This window comes from Haliotis rubra, unplaced genomic scaffold (genome assembly GCF_003918875.1).
Source record: "Haliotis rubra isolate DU_JTF1 unplaced genomic scaffold, ASM391887v1 Scf204, whole genome shotgun sequence".
NCBI lineage: Eukaryota > Metazoa > Mollusca > Gastropoda > Lepetellida > Haliotidae > Haliotis > Haliotis rubra.
The window spans coordinates 261,218-282,723 of NW_025766048.1; the positions used below are offsets into that span (position 1 = coordinate 261,218).

General features: G+C 40.6%; 2 protein-coding genes across 2 annotated transcripts in view; one reads left to right on the forward strand and one right to left on the reverse strand.

Annotated features, from left to right (window-relative positions):
* The first annotated feature begins 492 nt into the window (after positions 1-492).
* On the forward strand, positions 493-9,867 carry LOC124275902. Its single transcript, XM_046711585.1, has 4 exons — positions 493-814; positions 3,771-4,050; positions 4,833-4,922; positions 8,972-9,867. The coding sequence occupies exons 1-4, from the start codon at positions 575-577 to the stop codon at positions 9,394-9,396; spliced, it is 1,035 nt and encodes a 344-aa protein (XP_046567541.1). The 5' UTR covers positions 493-574; the 3' UTR covers positions 9,397-9,867.
* Positions 9,868-11,907: 2,040 nt separating this feature from the next.
* The window catches only part of LOC124275903, a 34,350-nt gene continuing 24,751 nt past the window's right edge, over positions 11,908-21,506 (reverse strand). Inside the window, exons 7-10 of the mRNA XM_046711586.1 lie at positions 20,825-20,860; positions 13,517-13,576; positions 12,654-12,776; positions 11,908-12,359 (exon numbers count right to left, since the gene is read on the reverse strand). Of these exons, the coding sequence (XP_046567542.1) occupies positions 12,309-12,359; positions 12,654-12,776; positions 13,517-13,576; positions 20,825-20,860 (270 nt within the window). The 3' untranslated portion in view covers positions 11,908-12,308. The remainder of the gene's footprint in view (positions 12,360-12,653; positions 12,777-13,516; positions 13,577-20,824; positions 20,861-21,506) is intronic.

A 21,506-nucleotide genomic window follows, 5' to 3' on the forward strand; every position in this document is an offset into this window, starting at 1 on the left:
CGTCTCACCAGTGCAGAAATGGTGTTCCGGTGGCAGTGGAAATGTGCAGCCACTTGTCGTTGAGACATTCCCCCACGGACAATCCCAATAGCCTCATGACGTTGTGTAGACGTGAGCCTTGGCATGCTATGCGTTTCAATAGCCGTTTAATTTTTTGAACGATCGCAAGGGCAGGGGTTGAGTTTTCCAAAGTGACAGTATTGTGTGGCATTCATTTGCTCTGTTTCTGCAACAACGTATTGCACGTCTCAAGGACGAACCAACTGACGTCACGGAACGTGGCATATGCATGCATGTTGGATACATGTCACTAATCTCTGAGTTGAAATCCTTATGTGTCTACACAGATTTGATAAATTTAGATTTTAAATTTTTGTATGCAGTTTCTTTATATGCCTAGTGTATTTTATAAAACAAACATGGTTTCGTATCAGCTTACAGTGTAATGAATACTTCCCTCAACATAACGACGACATTCGAGATAAGCCATGTGACATTGTCCTTCCCTGTATTTAACTGTGTGGACGCCACTAAGTGTTCTTCAAGAGAGTCCCCTAGTCTCCAACCACACGTGATGCTCGCGGCTGTAGCATTTCTCGTCCTACTGGGCCAAGCCAGGAGCCAGGTTCCAAACAGTGTTTTGGTACCAGGCGGAAGTGGTTCCAGTGTCGTGGAGTTTGTGACCAACCTCATCCAAGATTCCTGCCTTTTCTCTGATGATTTGCAATTCCTGAGACGGCTGGCGTACGTGGAGACGCGTGATGGAACAGACGCTAAGACGTACAGACTGGGCTACGATGGAGGAATCTGGCAGGTGGGTGCTTACATGGGCTCATAGGTTCTGGAGCCTCTTATAAGAACAGGTCTGGGCTCAGCCGCACAAACTGATCTTAGCGCTAGGTCCTATATATTGTAGCGCTTAGATAGCCTTTTGAAACAGGGCCTTGGTCGTTGTAGAATTGGAACAATTAAACTATTTGACTATTTGGAGGGACGACTGGGATATGTATCTGTATAAAAGGATAACATGTTTTACTTCCTATTGCCAGTATTGACCCAACGACTATAATAAAGCAATCTTGTATAAACTTGAACAAAACGTACTGGTACTGCAATTTCCCCTTTAAACTACACGTGTTAACCTTCGTCCCAATATTCGGTTTGTATGCATACACATTTCTTGTCTCTATTCGCTGACATCAATATGAATCAACAATAGACGATATGGTTGCTTTGCAGTTATTTTTGATAGGTCTTTTACCTCATAAATCATAACTCTACATGTACAGTTATCTAGATCGTTTCAAGAATAGCTAATGTAAAGTATACGTAAGGGTGTCGTAACTTCGGCATATATTCCAATACGTTTCTGTGAAAATATAATTAATTCAGTGAAATATCTTTGACGACGCGTCAGCTTTGTTTCAACCATTTATTGGCACCAGTAATACTGTGCAGGATTGATATAACTATCTATAATGAACAAATAAGTTGAAAGGTCATGAAAAAGGTTCGCATTTTGTGCACATCTAACGAAAGTCAGTTTGTTTTGTTTTTTAATTAGAAAAATGTGTAATCACATCCCTATATTACCATTTTTCAGAATATATATCCATAGTGGTATTGGATGCTTGATTTGGCACTTTTGGCTATTTGATGAACATAAGAATTTTAAATAAAGATTTGTATCAAAGAATATAAGAAGATGCAATCCAGAAAATTCTTTATGTTCATAAATTGTTATTGATATTAATTAATGAACAGACGTGATCTTGCATCCACAGTAATTTGGATAATTGACAAATTCATCGAAATTCATTTAACACCGTACAGGTTGTCAATTAAACAATTATGATTGGTTTTGCCAGGACATCGATTTGGCTGGCTTTTTTATTTTGTAAATCTTTACCTTGGTCCGAATTTGAATGTTTACGTCACTTAATCAAATTGAAATTTATGTCGTACCTTGTATCATACAGTTTGTATCAGCCTGTTTATTTTAATACAATCTTCGATATTGAAGAGTGAGACGAAAATGGACAGATAACTTCTTATTGCAACAGATGCAACGTTTTGGTGCAGATGCTAACACCATTATCTAGAAAGGATCACTTGCTTGATAACGGTGTTAGCATCGACACACCATCTCGTCGTCATACCAGCTTCTAAATGACACTTAAAGAAGTTATCTTCGAAATTATGAAAAAACACTGTATTTTGTGACATGGTTTCCTTATGGGTCATGGGGTCACCTTGGCAATTAGGTACGTTTCTTCCGGGCACAGAAACAGAAGCATTCGTTGAAGTGACAAGGGAGAAGTGTGCGTTGTCAGGAAGGGCACGCGACAGTGGGAGATTTGTCTCGTTATCGCTGCACCTCAACTAGGCTTCATTATCACGTGATTACCAGGGCAACGGATGACCCGGATGTCTAAGGACATGCATCCCTTTGCTGTGCCAGAAATCTAAGGTCGTGGGTTGAACTCCGACCTGAAGTTTCTAGGATTGTCTGCGACGAAGCCGTATTTGTGGGTTTCACCGAATTCTTACCCATTTGAAACCTGAACCACTTCGAGGTAATATATAGCTCGTAGCTCTTGACGCTACGGTCGAGCCGAGAAATTTCAGTGGTTGGGCGACGACATTCGTGGGCACTCGCCCCTTTCCGTAACCTCCAAGAGCATTCGTGACCAACTCGTGTGATTCCGGGACAAGCCGAATACCTTCTTGGAGGTTACGGAAAGGGGCGAGTGGTGACGAATGCTCCAAGAGGACGGCTTGTCCATGAGTATAAATAACTTACATCAACATTAGGAAAGTATATCGTGCTTTTAGAAAGTAAATATGTTGTGTTGAAGTTTTGCGCATATGTGGGGAAACGCATCTTCCCGATACAAGGGAGGTAACTGACTATAAACACCTGTTGCCCTAGTGTGCTCCGCTTGGATTATAAAGTTATATTTTGTCTTGACCAGTGGGTCTATGCACAGTCTGTACAGATTTCGGTCGACCGCATGGCTTGCAGAGCTTGTTTACCTTCAGCGGAACATCGAGCGATATTTTTCATCTTTTAACGTTTTTAATCAAGGTGCGTACCTTATTTGCTGCACATCACGGGGTAAGCCCTGGTTTATTACAATAATGATCCTGATTATCGGTCAGGTTATCTTGATTGGAGGTTGCCATTTTGTCTGATGCAACTTCAGCTGGATTCAGATTGGTAAATGGGAAAGACAGGGAAGGGACGTAACTCGTAGTACTTAGCGGTCGACCCGCGAATTTCCTGTCAGGTTCGGCATGAGTATTCCGCTCGTCATCACTCGCCCATTTCCGTAACGTAGCTTAAGATATCTGAATGTACCGGGACTTTAAGCATTCATTCATGGTGTTCATTTATCATTCTATGAGTGAGTGAGTGAGTTTAGTTTTACGCCGCACTCAGCAATATTCCAGCTATATGGCGGCGGTCTGTAATTAATCGGAACTAGACCATACAATCCAGGGATCAACAGCATGAAATTCGATCTACGCAACTGGCATACGATGACATGTATCAACCTAGTCAGCGAGCCTGACCACCCGATCCCGTTAGTCGACTCATGCCAAGCATTCGTTACTGAAGATCAATTCTAACCTGGATCTTCATGGGTTATCATGCTATGAACTAAGAAGGTGATTGAATTTGTAACACGCTAGGTTATGTACTATTTGCTGTTGGTCTCACCAGTGTCTATGATGGAATGAAAAAGTTTAGGTATATATTCCATCAGATTGACCAAGACAAGTTCAACCAGATAAAGAGCTCTGGCACCAGCAGTGGTCTGATCGGCAAGGTCCAGTCACTTTTCAACATCGACTGGAATACAGTCCAGTGGTCAGATCTCAGGAAGCCTCTGTACTCCGGACTCGCTGCTGCTCTCTATTTGTCCACCATTACCGAACCTCTCCCACAGGGTGTTGAGAACCAAGGCTCATACTACAAGAAATACTTCCGGGATGACGCCCATTCCCCACACAACTTCTACACATTTTCTAAACAGCTTGATACCAGTAAGTAGAAGGAATATCTTATCAAACTTAGCTATGTTGCTCTGATGTGTTACCCAATGGATAAAGATATGAGGACCATTCTATAGAAGGAGGGTCATCAGTTCAAAAATATATATCAAACTCCAAAAGGTTGAATAATTGGATATAATGTTTAAAATCTAAATAATTCATGTATATATAATTCATTGTATTGTATATATCCTTTTGTATATATATTTCCATCCCTGTACATATAGTTTGTTTCACTTTTGCATGTAAGTACTGTAAATAGGAGAGGGTTTCACTAAGTTGGCATAACTTGTATCCAATCTATTTTCTTGAATAAATATGTTTAAATCAAATCAGTTCATTCAGCCATTTACTGCTGAGTCCTCGAAATTATCCCCAATGAATAAAGATTTACACCTGCGTAAAACATTCTGTATTTCGAGTCCAAATGTCAACAAATGTGCAGCATCAATATATCTCTGTGAAAGGTCAATTAATCCTGCAAGGCGGTGGGGTAGCTTAATGGGTAAAACGTCCACTCGTTACGCTGAAGACCCGGGTTCGATACCCCACAGGCTGTTCTTTTTCTGTCAACCATTACCGATTCCATAGTCCAACTATAGACAACTCCAGTCCTTTGAAAACAAATCGCGTGGTGGGTGGCATCTGCGATTGTCATCTTTTACGCTAAAATAGATACATGATACACTTGAAACTTGAGGATACACTTTGATATAATATATTTTGTGTCCTTTAGATCCTTCATCATTCTCATGATCGTGTTTTCTTTCAAGCAACCCCTGCAAATCCCGCAAGCCCTGTAAGTCCATCCTCGTGTCTCAACGCACTGTCTGGAAGTACGGCGTACTTGGTGTTAACTCCCTGTAAGTATTTCAACATAGTTATTAGTTAACATTGCATTTGTACTTTTAATGGTTTGTGCAAAAAATATCGGACAAGAGTGACTGAATGTTGTTTTGTGTCTGAGTTTTGTTGTGTGTTGCAGCCAGATATATACTAAGCAGCAAAAGAAACGTCAGTTTGGAATTTTCCTTCGCAGAAACGGATAACTGTAAACTCATTAATGTTTTGATTGTATATTACAACACCTCCAACTTTACCTGAGCAAAGACATTCCTTCCCAAACTCAGAATTGAACCCAGGAAATGGTCTCAAAAACGCAACCTGAAATCAGAGATGGTACGGTATTCTCCATTTATTTCATGCAACTCATGCTGCACGTGCTGTTCACAAGGACCAGCCCTATAAAATGCACCCCCAAACCTGGTTGAAACATTCACATTACAACGTCAGCAGGATGCCGCGACTTACGACAGCTCAGAGGAACCAGGCGCTAGGAAAGACTTTAAGCTGGCCACACTGCACAAGCCGTTGCCAATCACTTTCAGGCCAATGTCCGGACCATCTACAGGCTGCAGCAAAGTTTCCTGGCACCAACACCACAAATGATCGCCCCCGTACTGACAGACCAAGGGTGACCACAAGACGACAAGATCGCCATGTTTTGCGACAGCATGTACAGATTCCCTTCATGCAGGCATCCGAAACAGCACGCCAGACAGAGGCAACACACGGAAGACCAATCAGTACTGATGCAGTACGCCGACGTTTTAACAGCGGGAACCGCCATAGACCTTACCGTGGACCTATCCTCACCCCTCGTCATCGGCGTGAACATCTACAGTTTGCCCTACAACACCAAAACTGGCGATACAAGCAATGGAGAACTGTTCTGTTCACAGATGAGAGTCGGTACTGCGTATCAACTGCAGATGGCAGAACAAGAATATGGCGACGACGTGGCCAGCGTTACTCAGACCAATGTGTTACGACAAGCATGGGTTACTGAAGATCTTCACGGGTTGAAGTCGAAGGATGTCCCGCAACCAACCTGGTCGCATATTCTTTATATATTATATCTTTATCTGACTTTTGTCAGGAATAAAGGTGAACCAGTCGACAAAGGCGAAACTGTTCGCAGTGTCTATTTATTGCGCCAGGATTCGAGTCGAAGATTTGCCTTGATTATGGTGACACTCATTTAAACCAGTAGCTACTGACAATGTTTTCAGTCCCAAAATCTCCATGAGGTACTGGTGACCCTTTCTGTCCCCAAATCTTCATGAGGTACTCGTGATCTTTTCTGTCCCCAAATCTCCACGAGGTACTCGTGATCTTTTCTGTCCCCGAATCTTCATGAGGTACTAGTGATCTTTTCTGTCCCCAAATCTCCATGAGGTACTCGTGATCTTTTCTGTCCCCAAATTTCCATGAGGTACTCATGATCTTTTCTGTCTTTAAATCTCCATGAGGTACTCATAATCTTTTCTGTCCCCAAATCTCCATGAGGTACTGGTGATCTTTTCGGCTCCTACATCTCCATGAGGTACTCGTGATCTTTTCTGTCCCCAAATCTCCATGAGGAAATGGCTATAGTTTATGTCCCTAAATCTCCATGAGAAACTAGTGATCTTTTCTGTCCCCAAATCTCCATAAGGTACTGGTGATCTTTTCTGTCCCTGAATCTCCATAAGGTACTGGTGACTCTTTCTGTCCCCAAATCTCCATGAGGTACTCGTGATCTGTTCTGTCCCCAAATCTCCATGAGGTACTGGTGATCTTTTCGGCTCCTACATCTCCATGAGGTACTCGTGATCTTTTCTGTCCCCAAATCTCCATGAGGAAATGGCTATAGTTTATGTCCCTAAATCTCCATGAGATACTGGTGATCTTTTCTGTCCCTGAATCTCCATAAGGTACTGGTGATCTTTTCTGTCCCTGAATCTCCATGAGGTACTGGTGACTCTTTTCTGTCCCCAAATCTCCATGAGGAAATGGTACTCGTGATCTGTTCTGTCCCCAAATCTCCATGAGGTACTGGTGAATCTCCTACTCCATAGGTTTCTGGATCTTTCTGTCCCTAAATCTCCATGAGGAGGTACTGTCTTTAAATCTGATCTTTTCTGTCCCTGAATCTCCATAAGGTACTGGTGACTCTTTTCTGTCCCTAAATCTCCATGAGGTACTCGTGATCTTTTCTGTCCCCAAATCTCCATGAGGAAATGGCTATAGTTTCTGTCCCTAAATCTCCATGAGATACTGTGATCTCTTTTCTGTCCCCAAATCTCCATGAGGTAAATGGATATAGTTTCTGTCCCTAAATCTCCATAAGGTACTGGTGATCTTTTCTGTCCCAAATCTCCATCTCCAATCAAGGTACTCGTGATCTTTTCTGTCCCCAAATCTCCACGAGGAAATGGCTATAGTTTCTGTCCCTAAATCTCCATGAGATACTGGTGATCTTTTCTGTCCCCCCAAATTTCCGTGATCTGTTCTGTCCCCAAAGGTACTGGTGATCTTTTCTGTCCCTGAATCTCCATAAGGTACTGGTGACTCTTTCTGTCCCCAAATCTCCATGAGGTAAATATAGTGCTCATGAGATACTTTCTTGTCCCAAATCTCCATGAGGTACTGGTGATCTTTTTCTGTCCCCAAATCTCCATGAGGTACTCGAGATCTTTTCTGTCTTTAAATCTCCATGAGGTACTCATGATCTTTTCTGTCCCCGAATCTCCATGAGGTACTGGTGATCTTTTCTGTCTTTAAATCTCCATGAGGTACTCGTGATCTTTTCTGTCCCCAAATCTCCATGAGGTACTGGTGATCTTTTCGGCTCCTACATCTCCATGATGTACTCGTGATCTTTTCTGTCCCCAAATCACCATGAGGAAATGGCTATAGTTTATGTCCCTAAATCTCCATGAGATACTAGTGATCTTTTCTGTCCCCAAATCTCCATAAGGTACTGGTGATCTTTTTCTGTCCCTGTGAGGTACTGGTGACTCTTTTTCTGTCCCAAATCTCCATAAGGTACTGGTGACTGTCTTTCTGTCCCCAAATCACCATGAGGTACTCGTGATCTGTTCTGTCCACAAATCTCCATGAGGAAATGGCTATAGTTTATGTCCCTAAATCTCCATGAGGTACTGGTGATCTTTTCTGTCCCCAAATCTCCATGAGGTACTCGTGGTGCTGGTTATTTTCTGATCTCTTAAGGTTCTGTCTTTAAATCTCCATGAGGTACTCGTGAGGATATTTTCTTTCTGTCCCCATGAATCTCCATGAGGTACTCTAAATCTGTGATGTTTTCTGTCTTTAAATCTCCATGAGGTACTATGGTGATCTTTTCTGTCCCCAAATCTCCATGAGGTACTGGTGACTCTTTCTGTCCCCAAATCTCCATGAGGTACTAGTGATCTGTTCTGTCCCCAAATCTCCATGAGGAAATGGCTATAGTTTCTGTCCCTAAATCTCCATGAGATACTAGTGATCTTTTCTGTCCCCAAATCTCCATAAGGTACTGGTGATCTTTTCTGTCCCTGAATCTCCATAAGGTACTGGTGACTCTTTCTGTCCCCAAATCTCCATGAGGTACTCGTGATCTTTTCTGTCCCCAAATCTCCATGAGGAAATGGCTATAGTTTCTGTCCCTAAATCTCCATGAGATACTGGTGATCTTTTCTGTCCCCAAATCTCAACGAGGAAATGGCTATAGTTTCTGTCCCTAAATCTCCATGAGATACTGGTGATCTTTTCTGTACCTGAATCTCCATAAGGTACTGGTGATCTTTTCTGTCCCTGAATCTCCATGAGGTACTCATGATCCTTTCTGTCCCCAAATCTCCATGCGGTACTCGTGATCTTGCTGGTCCTGAATCTCCATGAGGTACTGGTAATCCTTTCTGCCTCATGAGATACTGGTGACCGTTTCTTTCCCTAAATCTCCATGAGATACTGGTGACCCTTTCTTTCCCTAAATCTCCATGAGGTACTTGTGATCTTTTCTGTCTCCAGGGGCTTTGAAAGGTAATATACTATCTAATGTGTAATATAATATTTCCTCGTTTTGCAGACACCATGACGTTCAGCTGCCCAGCCGGCTCCATCGCATACATGCCTGACACCGCCGACCAGACAAGATTCGTGTTGTGCAGAGCCAGTCAGCCCGCGCTCTTCTTCCAATGTCTTCCCCACTACATCTACAGCACCGACCCCAACGTTCACTCCTGCGTCCGCGGGGATGTTGTTCCACCCACAACTGCCCGGCCCCTGGTCACCCCAAAGCCTGTCGTCCACCCTACCATGACCGACCATTCTATGAACCCCTGTGGTAACTCAGACCGTGACAGAATCTTCTACCACGCGCATCCCACGGATGTGACTAAATATTACCATTGTGACGAGATCGGCAATGCCTTCTTGAAAGATTGCCCGGTTGGCGACCATTGGCATCAGGAATACCTGCAGTGCTTGCCTCAGGGATTGATGATTGGGTGAAGGTTCTCCACAGACGAAGTCAAGGACTGATGTCAGGGTCATTATTCGCACAGGGCCAGCCACATTGACTGATTATATACGGGGCACTTCTTCTTTGGTGATAGTACATGCACGCTTACCTCTGTAAAAGAAATTATGAATTTTGGGAAATTGATTGATTGAGCCAAAATATTTAGCGTTCGGATCTGCCTGGGTGTTTTTGTTTTGTGGGCTTTTTTCGTTTTCGAAATATTAAAGTCAGTAATTATCTTCTGAATGCTACGCGAGCTTGTTCCAAGAATTTAGAAATCATCACTCCAATTCGCTGATGCTTTCAACTACAAGAGATGGATCTATTGTACACATTAGTTTGCAGATGTTTCTTTACGGAAAAAGTCTTGTTGTCAAAATAATTAATAATAATTTCCCAAAATATTTTTAATACTATTTCCTACACGCATGGTCTTATGTAAACAAAACATGGTCTCTTTTTGTTGTTGTTGTTGTTGTTGTTATTGTTGTTTTGCTCCTCGATTTTCTCCTAATACTTCAAGCATCACCACCACCAAACGTTTATTAGTGAGAGAGGGTGGAGAAGGCGTGACAGATCAGAAGTCTACATCCTTGCTTTCTTCTTGGTCTGATCGCCTCCTTGGTCTCTGGGTCCAAATTCGAAGGGCCTGATGGTTTGTGTCAGTTTGCCTGATACAAGGACTGGGTTCAAATTTCATCATGGTTGATAACCGCCTTCTCAGTAGCCTTGTAGCTAAAGCCTTCCGGAGAGCTTATCGGTGATGTTTCAGTGCCCTGGCCAGTGTACTTGTTGTTACCGTGCCTGGCGCTCAACAGTTTAAGCTCGCAGTAAGCGACCTAGAACTATAATATTCCGGTCAGGTGAATACAACCACACATGCATTACGATACATAAATGACATAACCTTGGATGTGGGGTGAGTGAGTGAGTGAGTGCAGTTTTACGCCGCACTCAGCAATATTCCACCGATATGGTGGCAGTCTGTAAATAATCGAGTCTGAACCAGAGAATCCAGTGATTAACAGCATGAGCACCGATCTACACAACTGTGATACGATGACATGTGTCAACAAGTCAGCGAGAATGACCATCCGATCTCGTTAGTCACCTCTTCCGACAAGCATGGGTTAGATCAATTCTAACCCGCTTTAACTTTGAACAGTACCAGGGAGTTCTCTGAGTAAGTAATTGCACTGCCTTGATAAGTGAGTAGTAAGTGAGTAAGTTTAGTTTTACGCCGCACTCAGTAATATTCAAGCTATATGTAAATAATCGAGTCTGGACCAGACAATCCAGGGATCAACAGCATGAACATCGATCTGCGCAATTGGGATACGATGACATGTGTCAACCAAGTCAGCGAGCCTGACCGCCCAATCCCGTTAGTCGCCTAAGCATGGGTTACTGAAGATCAATATTCTAACCCGGACCTTCACGAGTCGCCTTGATAAGTGCTCTGAGCAGGGGACAGCACTTCCTGTTTCCTAGTTATTATTATTTTGAGTAGATAAAATGTTTCCAATCATTCCTAATGACACATAATATATTTCGTTGTGAGCATCCAGGACACAACTGCAGGGATGATAGTCACACCGTTGTCTGTGAGCAGCGACCACAAAACAAATAAGGTGGGTCCCTATCAAGCACTTACTGGTAATATGCCTTGGTACTGATGACCAGCAACCAGCTCCAGGACGTCAAGAACCTTCGGTAACAGGTGAACTATATGGGTGAAATAATAGGTGAACTATATATATATAAAGAAGTTCCTGTCGGACCTTCTGCAATAGAAGACATTTGGTTATCGTCCACAGACTATAGACACCTGATAACCGAGCAGACCCTTTGCTGTCTTCAACAGATGACCCTCACACAGTTCCTTGGCCATCATCTGCAGGAGACCAACCTCTCTTATTTGAGCCACACAATGTAACGCTCGAGGAACCACGATCCTCAGAGCAGCTCTCTTTAAGTGGAGGCATTTTATTCTACCCTCAGAGTATCAATGCAAAGGCAACCACATAACTTGAAGTCGAGGTATCCGACCCTCACAGTACTCCTCAATGTACAGACAATCAAATAACATCAAGTCGAGGTATCCGACCCTCACAGTACTCCTCAATGTACAGACAATCAAATAACATCAAGTCGAGGTATCCGACCCTCACAGTACTCCTCAATGTACAGACAATCAAATAACATCAAGTGGTGGTATCTGACCCTCACAGTACTTCTCTTCAATGTACAGACAATCAAATAACATCAAGTGGAGGCATTTTATTCTACCCTCAGAGTATCAATGCAAAGGCAACCACATAACTTGAAGTCGAGGTATCCGACCCTCACAGTACTCCTCAATGTACAGACAATCAAATAACATCAAGTCGAGGTATCCGACCCTCACAGTACTCCTCAATGTACAGACAATCAAATAACATCAAGTGGTGGTATCTGACCCTCACAGTACTTCTCTTCAATGTACAGACAATCAAATAACATCAAGTGGAGGCATTTTATTCTACCCTCAGAGTATCAATGCACAGGCAACCACATAACTTGAAGTCGAGGTATCCGACCCTCACAGTACTCCTCAATGTACAGACAATCAAATAACATCAAGTCGAGGTATCCGACCCTCACAGTACTCCTCAATGTACAGACAATCAAATAACATCAAGTGGTGGTATCTGACCCTCACAGTACTTCTCTTCAATGTACAGACAATCAAATAACATCAAGTGGAGGCATTTTATTCTACCCTCAGAGTATCAATGCACAGGCAACCACATAACTTGAAGTCGAGGTATCCGACCCTCACAGTACTCCTCAATGTACAGACAATCAAATAACATCAAGTCGAGGTATCCGACCCTCACAGTACTCCTCAATGTACAGACAATCAAATAACATCAAGTGGTGGTATCTGACCCTCACAGTACTTCTCTTCAATGTACAGACAATCAAATAACATCAAGAGGAGGCATTTTATTCTACCCTCAGAGTATCAATGCACAGGCAACCACATAACTTGAAGTCGAGGTATCCGACCCTCACAGTACTTCTCAATGTACAGACAATCAAATAACATCAAGTGGTGGTATTCGACCCTCACAGTACTTCTCAATGTACAGACAATCAAATAACATCAAGTCGAGGTATCCGACCCTCACAGTACTTCTCAATGTACAGACAATCAAATAACACCAAGTGGTGGTATCCGACCCTCACAGTACTTCTCCTCAATGTACTGACACAGACAAGCAGCGTTACTGACATGTCTGACGCCATGTTTGATCTTCAGTTGACCTTCCTTGTAGGCGGAAGTGTAGCTCACACTATGTCGGTGAATCAGCTGGGATGCATATACCTGTGTAAAGAAAAACAGAAAATCAAATCAGAAGGCTAAACGGGATACTTTCTTCAGCGCATCACTTTAATTTAATTTGTGTTTGCAACGTGTGCTTGTGTTATACTTGTTGGGGTGTGTGCCACTATTTTTTTGTGTGTTATACTTGGCGGGATGCATATGTGTGCAGCTTGTTTTTTTGTTTTGTTTTTGTTTTTTTGTTTTATACTTGGTGGGGTGTGTCAGTTGTGCTTGTGTTATACTTAGTGGGGTGTGTCAGCTGTACTTACGTTATACTCAGTGGGGTGTGTCAGCTGTACTTACGTTATACTCAGTGGGGTGTGTCAGCTGCACTTACGTAATACTCAGTGGGGTGTGCTAGTTGTGTTTGTACTGTACTATATAGCATGTGCCAATTGTGTTTGTGTCATACTTGGAGAGGGGTGTGCCAGCAGTATTATTGTTATACTTGGTGGAATGTGTGTCACTTGTGCTTGTGTTATACTTGGTGAGTGGGTGCAACTGGTGTGCGTGTGTTTTACTTGGTGGGGTGTGTGCCACTTCTGCTTGTATTATACGTGGTGGATGTGCTCATACATATATATGAGTTTAATATCTATTTCAGATGGCATAGTTTCATTGCAAAGCAATGGATCAAAGCCTGATTAATCATAATTTGATTTTATGTCCGTATATGTTTTAGTCGTTTCTATGTTGCAACACTGAAATGGGTATCTCAGTCGTAAAAGGATGTAACTCACCTGTGACACGCGTGTATTCATTCCCTTGTGTTTACCTTCAAGGAATCGTGCCAAGAAATTCTAAACAGACAAAAATGTTAGCATAGCAAGTATTTTGTATGTCGAGACAGCAGATGCAATGAATAAATAAGTCACTGTTGTATTGTCAGATTAACGTGTAACTTGTGCTTGTGTTATACTGGGGTGTGTGCCACTGGTTTTTGGTGTGTTATACTTGGCGGGGTGTGTCAGTTCTGTTTGTGTTAAACTTGTTTGGGGCGTACCAGCAATGTTTGTGTCATTTGGAGTCGTGTGCCAGTCGTGGTTGTGTTGTACTAAGTGGGGTGTGTCAGCTGCACTTACGTTATACTAAGCGGGGTGTGTCAGCTGCACTTACGTTATACTCAGTGGATTGTGTCAGCTGTACTTACGTTATACTAAGTGGGGTGTGTCAGCTGTACTTACGTTATACTAAGTGGGGTGTGTCAGCTGTACGTACGTTATACTAATTGGGGTGTGTCAGCTGTACGTACGTTATACTAAGTGGGGTGTGTCAGCTGAACTTACGTTATACTAAGTGGGGTGTGTCAGCTGTACTTACGTTACACCCAGTGGGGTGTCACAGCAAAAATAACTGCGTTTCCGGACCCCGGAAACCTAACGGAAACAAAATGGAAACTTAAGTTTCAACTAGGTTTCCGGAACGTTTCTCTACATTTCCTTCAAGTTTCCGGAAAACGGAAACTTACAAATTACCCAGAAACCGGCATGGCTCCAGTGCGTTTCCGTTACCCAGTTTCCAGTGAGGGCTCCAGTGCGTTTCCGTTACCCAGATTCCTGTATGGTTCCAGTGCGTTTCCGTTACGCAGATTCCTATGAGGTTCCATTGGGTTTCCCTTATCCTCTACTTTCAGATGGTTTCATATACATTGTATTTACTTAGTTCAATTATGATTCCCTGTGAATTTCGTTTCTATTAATCACATTTACCATGTTCCATAAGTTTCAGTAAATCAGAATCTGTATGGATTCATTTGGTTTCAATCATTAGTATTCAGGGATTACCATATGTCCATATTAAATTATGATTATTCAACTAAATTAAGTGTAGTTGAAATGAGTGTATTATATATTTGAATGTATTAGGTCATATATTTTATTCATGATACATTGAAATATAAAATAAACTCATTTCAACTACAGTTACCCTCAACACCACATGGACATAGAAATAAATAAATACAAAATCAGGCATGTCAGTCGATTTCTCTTTATTCATCATAAACATATCATATCTATGTTTCAAATGTTACAATTAAACATTGACACAAAGCACAGAGAGAGAGAGGGGTGTGTGTGTGGGGGTCATCACAGGCCCTATGGATTTGAAATTTTGTATGAGTAGTAGTTTGTTCAAATAACTATTATGGAGAGGGTTGACATTTTTAATTTGAGGGACATTAATTTTAATCTTAGTCTCAGAAACAACAAATTTAGATGTTCTTGTCCTAAACAGGGTGACTACAGGAGATAATTGAATGTACATTTAGACATTCCATCCCATTTCTAAGACCTTTAGGTGGTTGGAAAGCATCTTGTTGATGGTGTCGCAATTGCAAGTTCTTCATTTTTGCCGCCGGAGCTTCAGACACCACTGGCGATGTCAATTCTAGGGTTAGGACTGCAGCCACCTTCTGTGTTCTTTTCTCTGCCCAGCTAGATTCTTCAGGAGGTGATGGAGTTTCTGGGGGGAAAAATGAAATTCTTGCACTGCGAAAGTTATGTCCAACATTTATTCTTGAGAGCGGCACTTGTTCTAATTAGATAATGGCACATTACGGTGATGGGTAATGACATGTGATAAGGAAAGTTATTCTATTACAGGTATATAGCGATGTGATAATATGTAGCACATCATGTCAGTGACTCAGGGTGTTTTAAACTGGTGTCAGGAAGTGTATAAACCGGTACAAATGATATTATATAATCCAGTTTCAGGAACTTACAGATCAGATTCTTTTGTTTCTTTTAGCATCTTTCCTGTGTTTTTCTTTCCTGTAATCTGCCGACGTCGATCGTCCGTCTTGCTCCTCCAGATTACCCAAAAGGTTTCTATTAAGAAAAGGAAATGAATTAATTTTCATTCGTCCAATAATAGATTATTACAATCCGACACAAACATTCATAAGTTTGATTATTATCATGTATCAAAACAAGTAATAAGTAATTGTGGTATATCAACTACATGTATATGCATTTCACTGCGAGGGTGTGAGAAGTTTTCTATTAACATGACAGACATGATTATGCAGCAAATATACCACATAATAGTATGCTATGTCAATTCTACTGCTAGTACTAGATACCTGACAATGAAATAATTAGATGCTAGATTTACCCAATGGTGAACAAGAAACGAATTAATTGTATTTTTGTATTACTGACGTGTCTAATCTTATAAAACCCAACATATATCTTGATTATGATGACGAGCAATAATAAAACTTGGGGTAAGTTTTTTTTACCTTAAATAAGTAACTTTTAATGGATTTTCAAGGTACTCCAGGAACTTTTCCATGATTCTTCTCACAATAGCCTAAAACAAAATGAGACACACATTTGGATCAGCGAACATATGGCGATTGGTAATATTTTCCACCGGAATATCATGTACTACTGGTTTCATCTATATTTGTTGCCTTGCTGGATACATGTATAACAATTTCTTAAAATATATTTTTATTCCATCAATAACCTGGAAAGGTGAACAAGCCAAGTGTCTTATATAAACGCTGCTCCAGTACACGGTTCCAATGTAGCTGGATACATAATTGAAATAGTCCGACAAGAAAAGAATAATACTGAGACAAAATTACACCTCAGAAAAAATGACTGAAGAATAAATATTTGGTTATGGTGTTGGTTGTGCCCAGCAACAAAATGAGCTGCCGCAGGAAATAAAAATTATGTAAACATCAGACTCAACGTACAGGAACACAAGGGTATTCTTGTCTTATGGTTATATTTTAACGGAATGTTCAGCTGGCATCAACAATAATGTTGTTTTTAACAGATTTCACACCAAAATGCAATGTCCACATTAATAACCGTGGGAGAAATCAATGCGAGCGCACCGTTACTGTAGATTCCTACCGAAAACGTTTAATTCGATGCAAACTGATTGCTATGATAAGAAGAAAATAATTAATTTTATCTGGAAACCTACCTGCCAATTCTCTGTCTTGGGTTTCCGTTGAGATCAAGTTGAGTTCCCGGATCCTTGTTTCCAGCTTCGATTGTCAAGTTTGTTGCCATGTGTCAAGAAAACTATAGCAAGTATACAGACTGCCAGTTCTACTACTCCTCTCATAGACTTACTTGAGAAACAACAACGAAGTTTTTTCCAAGCTCGCGCGTGTACGTTTGAACAAAGATGGCGACATTTCAAACAAAGACTTATGGGTAGTCAATTAGGTTGTTTTTTTCATTTCTATTGTTAACACGCCAATAGTCTGCTTACCCTTCACAAGCTTGGAAAAACACTGATAACTGCAATATGTGTTTATGTAAATTGTTTGTTTTTACAATGTCCGTCACATCTCGCGAGGCCTCATTCATTCCAAATCAAGCGCTTCCGGTTTCGGGACAACAATTTTAGTATGTGATCTGACTGCCAGGTGGGCAGCACATGCTACCTCGACCGTGACGGACCCAGGGACTGGGCAGCTGTCAACCATGGCAGAATTTCCTCAACAAAAAGAGTGAAACAATATGAACGGTGGATGTATTTCCCGTAATAAAGTAATTCCAGAAATCAGTATAAGCTTTTTTTCAGATTTTCCGACGCGTTGATCGTATATGACCGATCCAATTTGATCCTATTTCTGTGTTTTTTACCTGATATTTAGTCATATCAAGAACAATGTGATGGTTGATCACCTATTATTTTAAAACCACACAGCGTAGTTCCCTAAGATTCTGTAGTAAATTAATATTGCATGCAATAGAACGATTTTACCCGGTTTTTTTGTCATCTAGTGAACTTATAACAGGTATATAGTACTACATGTTATGTAATATATGCATGCAGGTGCAGCAAAAGGAATTATCAGCTGAGTTAAAAAAAAACACAGATGAAAGGATTAACCGATAACACGCTAATTGATTTATTACTTTTATCTTGCACGACGTCTTTGTCAAAAGATAGTCTTTACGTTTGTAGAGTTACTAACGTATACTCGAAAAGGTTTAGTACCGTGACGTAGACATTTGTGATGTTTGTAACAACAATAAGGGCGACACACAGGATTTTCAGGTTGACCGCACTTGGAGAACAATGGACATAATCTGTGATGATAGGCATGCAGGTGACACTAAATTCCCAAGTTGGAAACAAAATAAATTGTACAACGAAGTGATATCCGTAGAAAATACCAGATGTTAGATAATATTTTACATATTCATGACATGGCAACAACAATAAAATCCATTAAAAATGACATCTTGGCACAAAATTATTTTAATCATCATAATGATAAAACAATTTCATAATACATGTACATAGTACACATCCAGTCTACACTGCAGTTTCATTAAGTATGAAACCAAGCTTCTGCGAACGCAAGTACATTTATTCTTCCTGTTGACAAATCATCAAAGTGGTATTGTAAAATATATTTATCTTACATGTTGTATTTATTGCCACAGCGGATATTTATAAATCATACCTTTATATCATTGTTGACACGTTCGTGGTTACGTATGTCAGGATGTTTGGTGACTATGTCATCTACAGTGGAGACAGCTGAGACTCTACAACATACCCAGGACATCCAAGATGTAGCATTTCTCTAAAGCGTACCATCCATACATACAGCCTCGTGAAGTCGGAATGAACTTTTACTTTACACATGTAACTGCTGTTTTGCCATAATAAAAGTGATGAATTTGAAAGTATGGCCAGCATATTATGTACCAAATTGATGAGTTGGTGCTTACTCATATCAATCAAAACAAGTTAAGTGAGTTCAATTTCATTGATTTTCATCATGTAAAGTGAACAAGGGGGTGAGTTCGTGTCACCTATTTCGCTAGGTATTTCAGATAGCTAATCCCTTAAAAACAACATGCACCGTTTCTAAAGAATTGTGACATTATGTAAAAACTTGTCAGGTGTATTATCTTTGGTGTCCAGTGAAACCCGGTCACGTGACATGGAAACAGTTTTTTGGGGCAGCTGCCGATGAATGGCATATCGTTCCATTATGTGGATACTGATGGATACTTTTCGAACAAGGTAATAGCCCATTAGTTTTGTTATAACGTTAGTTGGTTTTAAGTTTGATATCTGTATTTTGTTTTCAGCTTTCTTGTAGCATTCAACAAAATTATTCCACAAACAACATTGTTCATGTGAGTTATAAGCCCCCACCTCTCCTCCTCTTCTGACAATCCAGGGCGTACCCAACAAGATCTCTTAGTTTTTTTTTCAGGTTGTAAACTGATTCCCTTATATTTTGGTACTCTATGACATATCTAGAAAGCCATTTAATAAATTTATGAGGTTCCAAAGTTCTTCTAAATATGATAATGGATCAATAATGATAATGCTATAATTAAAAGGCAAAACGTTCATTGACTTAATTTTCTTTCAATCCCAACATTTTTCACCACTGGCAGATGACGTTAAACTTAAACATATTTTATATCTATAAGTCTACTGTGTAATTTGTTGAAGCCTGTATTATGTTCTTTATTGGATATTTACGAAACTATTGTCCTTTTAGTACAGTTATGTGTTATGTGCATAACCACACCCAGTTAGTTGTATTAGTATGTATCACTTTTGAGAAAAACAAATGGAAAGCCAATGGGTAACTGAAACCTAATGGAGCCCTTATCGGTTCCTCAGTAATTTAAAGGCATCTGTGAGTGTACCTAACAAACCGTTAAGGAGACAAAAGTAGAATCTTAAGTTTCCGTAATATGGTTTAACTTTTCCTGAAATTATTCTTCTTTCATGTGACAGTATCTTTTATTTGAATTCTGGTGTACAAAAACACTGGAGATCACTAAACTGAAACTTATATACATGGAATACATAGACAGCTTTTAGCGTAGGTTAATGTCCGGTTATATGCGGTATATACTGGTATATATGGAGTAATTTCTCATTACGTTCGTTTCATTGACGTTCCTATCAATGATGGTTTCCAGCTGCTTTTTATGCAATGGAAACTACCAATGATACTTTACTTTAAATTTCCGTTTCTGGAAACTAACTTTGTTGGTTTCCGGTAGTTTACAGTCGCTGAAACTAACCTTGGAAATTTAAATTTTAATGTGTGCATATATATAAAAACAAATTACCTGTCTGCGAAAGACAGTAAAATAACTAGTCTATCACAAATGTACACCTAAAAACATATAACCATAAACACTTTAACAGTACAGTATAAAAATGGGCTATTGCTTTTCCCTCCTGCATGGGCCCAAGCTGGATACTGTATATAGAAATTCATTTTACAAGTGTAACAGTAAATTAATATAGCCCCAAATGAAACAACACCTAGCTAAGTTTGCCATTTCATCTAAGCTGAAACCAACAGACTTGTCAGTATCCGGGTACAGAAACCTAGCTGAAACCTACATTACCCAGTATTCAATAGGTTTCCGCAAACAACGGAAACTAAGTCATATTGTTATGAATCTTTCAGCGACCTGAAACCAAATGGAAACTCATAATGACAGTTTCAGTTGTAGAAATCAGACGGAAACCTAGATTTGTTAGTTTCAATTTTGTAAACTACGCGGAAACTCACATTGTCTGTTTCCGGATGTTGAAACCTAGCGGAAACGTACATTACCCAGTATCCATTAGGTTTCCGCAAAAATGGAAACGAAGTTATTTTTGTTGTGTGTGTCAGCTGACTTACGTTACACCCAGTGGGGTGTGTCAGCTGAAAGGGCGTCACGTAATGTGCTTTGACATTGACCTTACATGTACGTGACGCATTGAGTCTAAAGATAACCAACATGCCTGGGTTTTACGCCGCCATACAGAGGATGCATCCAACTATCCAGCTAACGCATACAGATATAATATAGGAAGGAAGAAAAGGAAGCTCGTTAAATGAATTCATCCAGCGTTCAATGGAACCATTTTCTTAAATCACTGTGTTTTCTACACCAAAGTGGATTTTGTCCACCGGTAAGGAACGCGAATCACATTATGACACATTTTAGGTCATGTGATAGACTTGGTCCAGCCCTACGAACATTGCTCGATGGCTTCCTTTTAGGTGAGAGGTAACCTTTTTGTGTACCTACCTTGCACTCAACCGGATTGTAAAACCAAAACTCGAGCTGAAAATCAGCATCATATAGCATCAGACAAGGGTGCTGAACAGTATGATAAATATAAATACTCAAAGGCAAATCTATATGATGAGAGAGGGAGAATGAGGGCGAGAAAGAGAGTGAGGAAGAGGGAGAGAGAGGGAGTGAGAGAGAGTAAGGAAGTAACAGAGATAGGGAGTGAGAGGGGGAGAGTGAGGGAGAGAGAGATGTGTGTTTCTCTCCATTAAATCAGACTTAATATTTTTAAAATGTATCTAAGCTGTTGTCACAAAAAATTTGACGAGATAAGATTACATGATCTTAGATGCACTCAGCCGGGTTGTAAAACCAAACTCGGGCTTAAAATCAGCATCAATCAATCAGATCAGACAAGCTGCTGAACAGGTACAAGAAGCTATGGAATACACTAAGGCAAATCTACTTCTATGAGAGGAGAGAGGAGAGTTTCAAAATACATCCAAGTAGATGCCACTTTTATATTTCACATCGTAAGAAATATCTTATTATCATCAGACAAGGTTGCTGAATAATAGACTATTACAGTTTCGATGGGAATTCATAGACATTTATATGAGTGAGTGAGTGAGTTGTGCTTTACGCCACACTCTGTAATATTCCAGCAGTATGGAGGTGGACTGGACCAGACAATCCA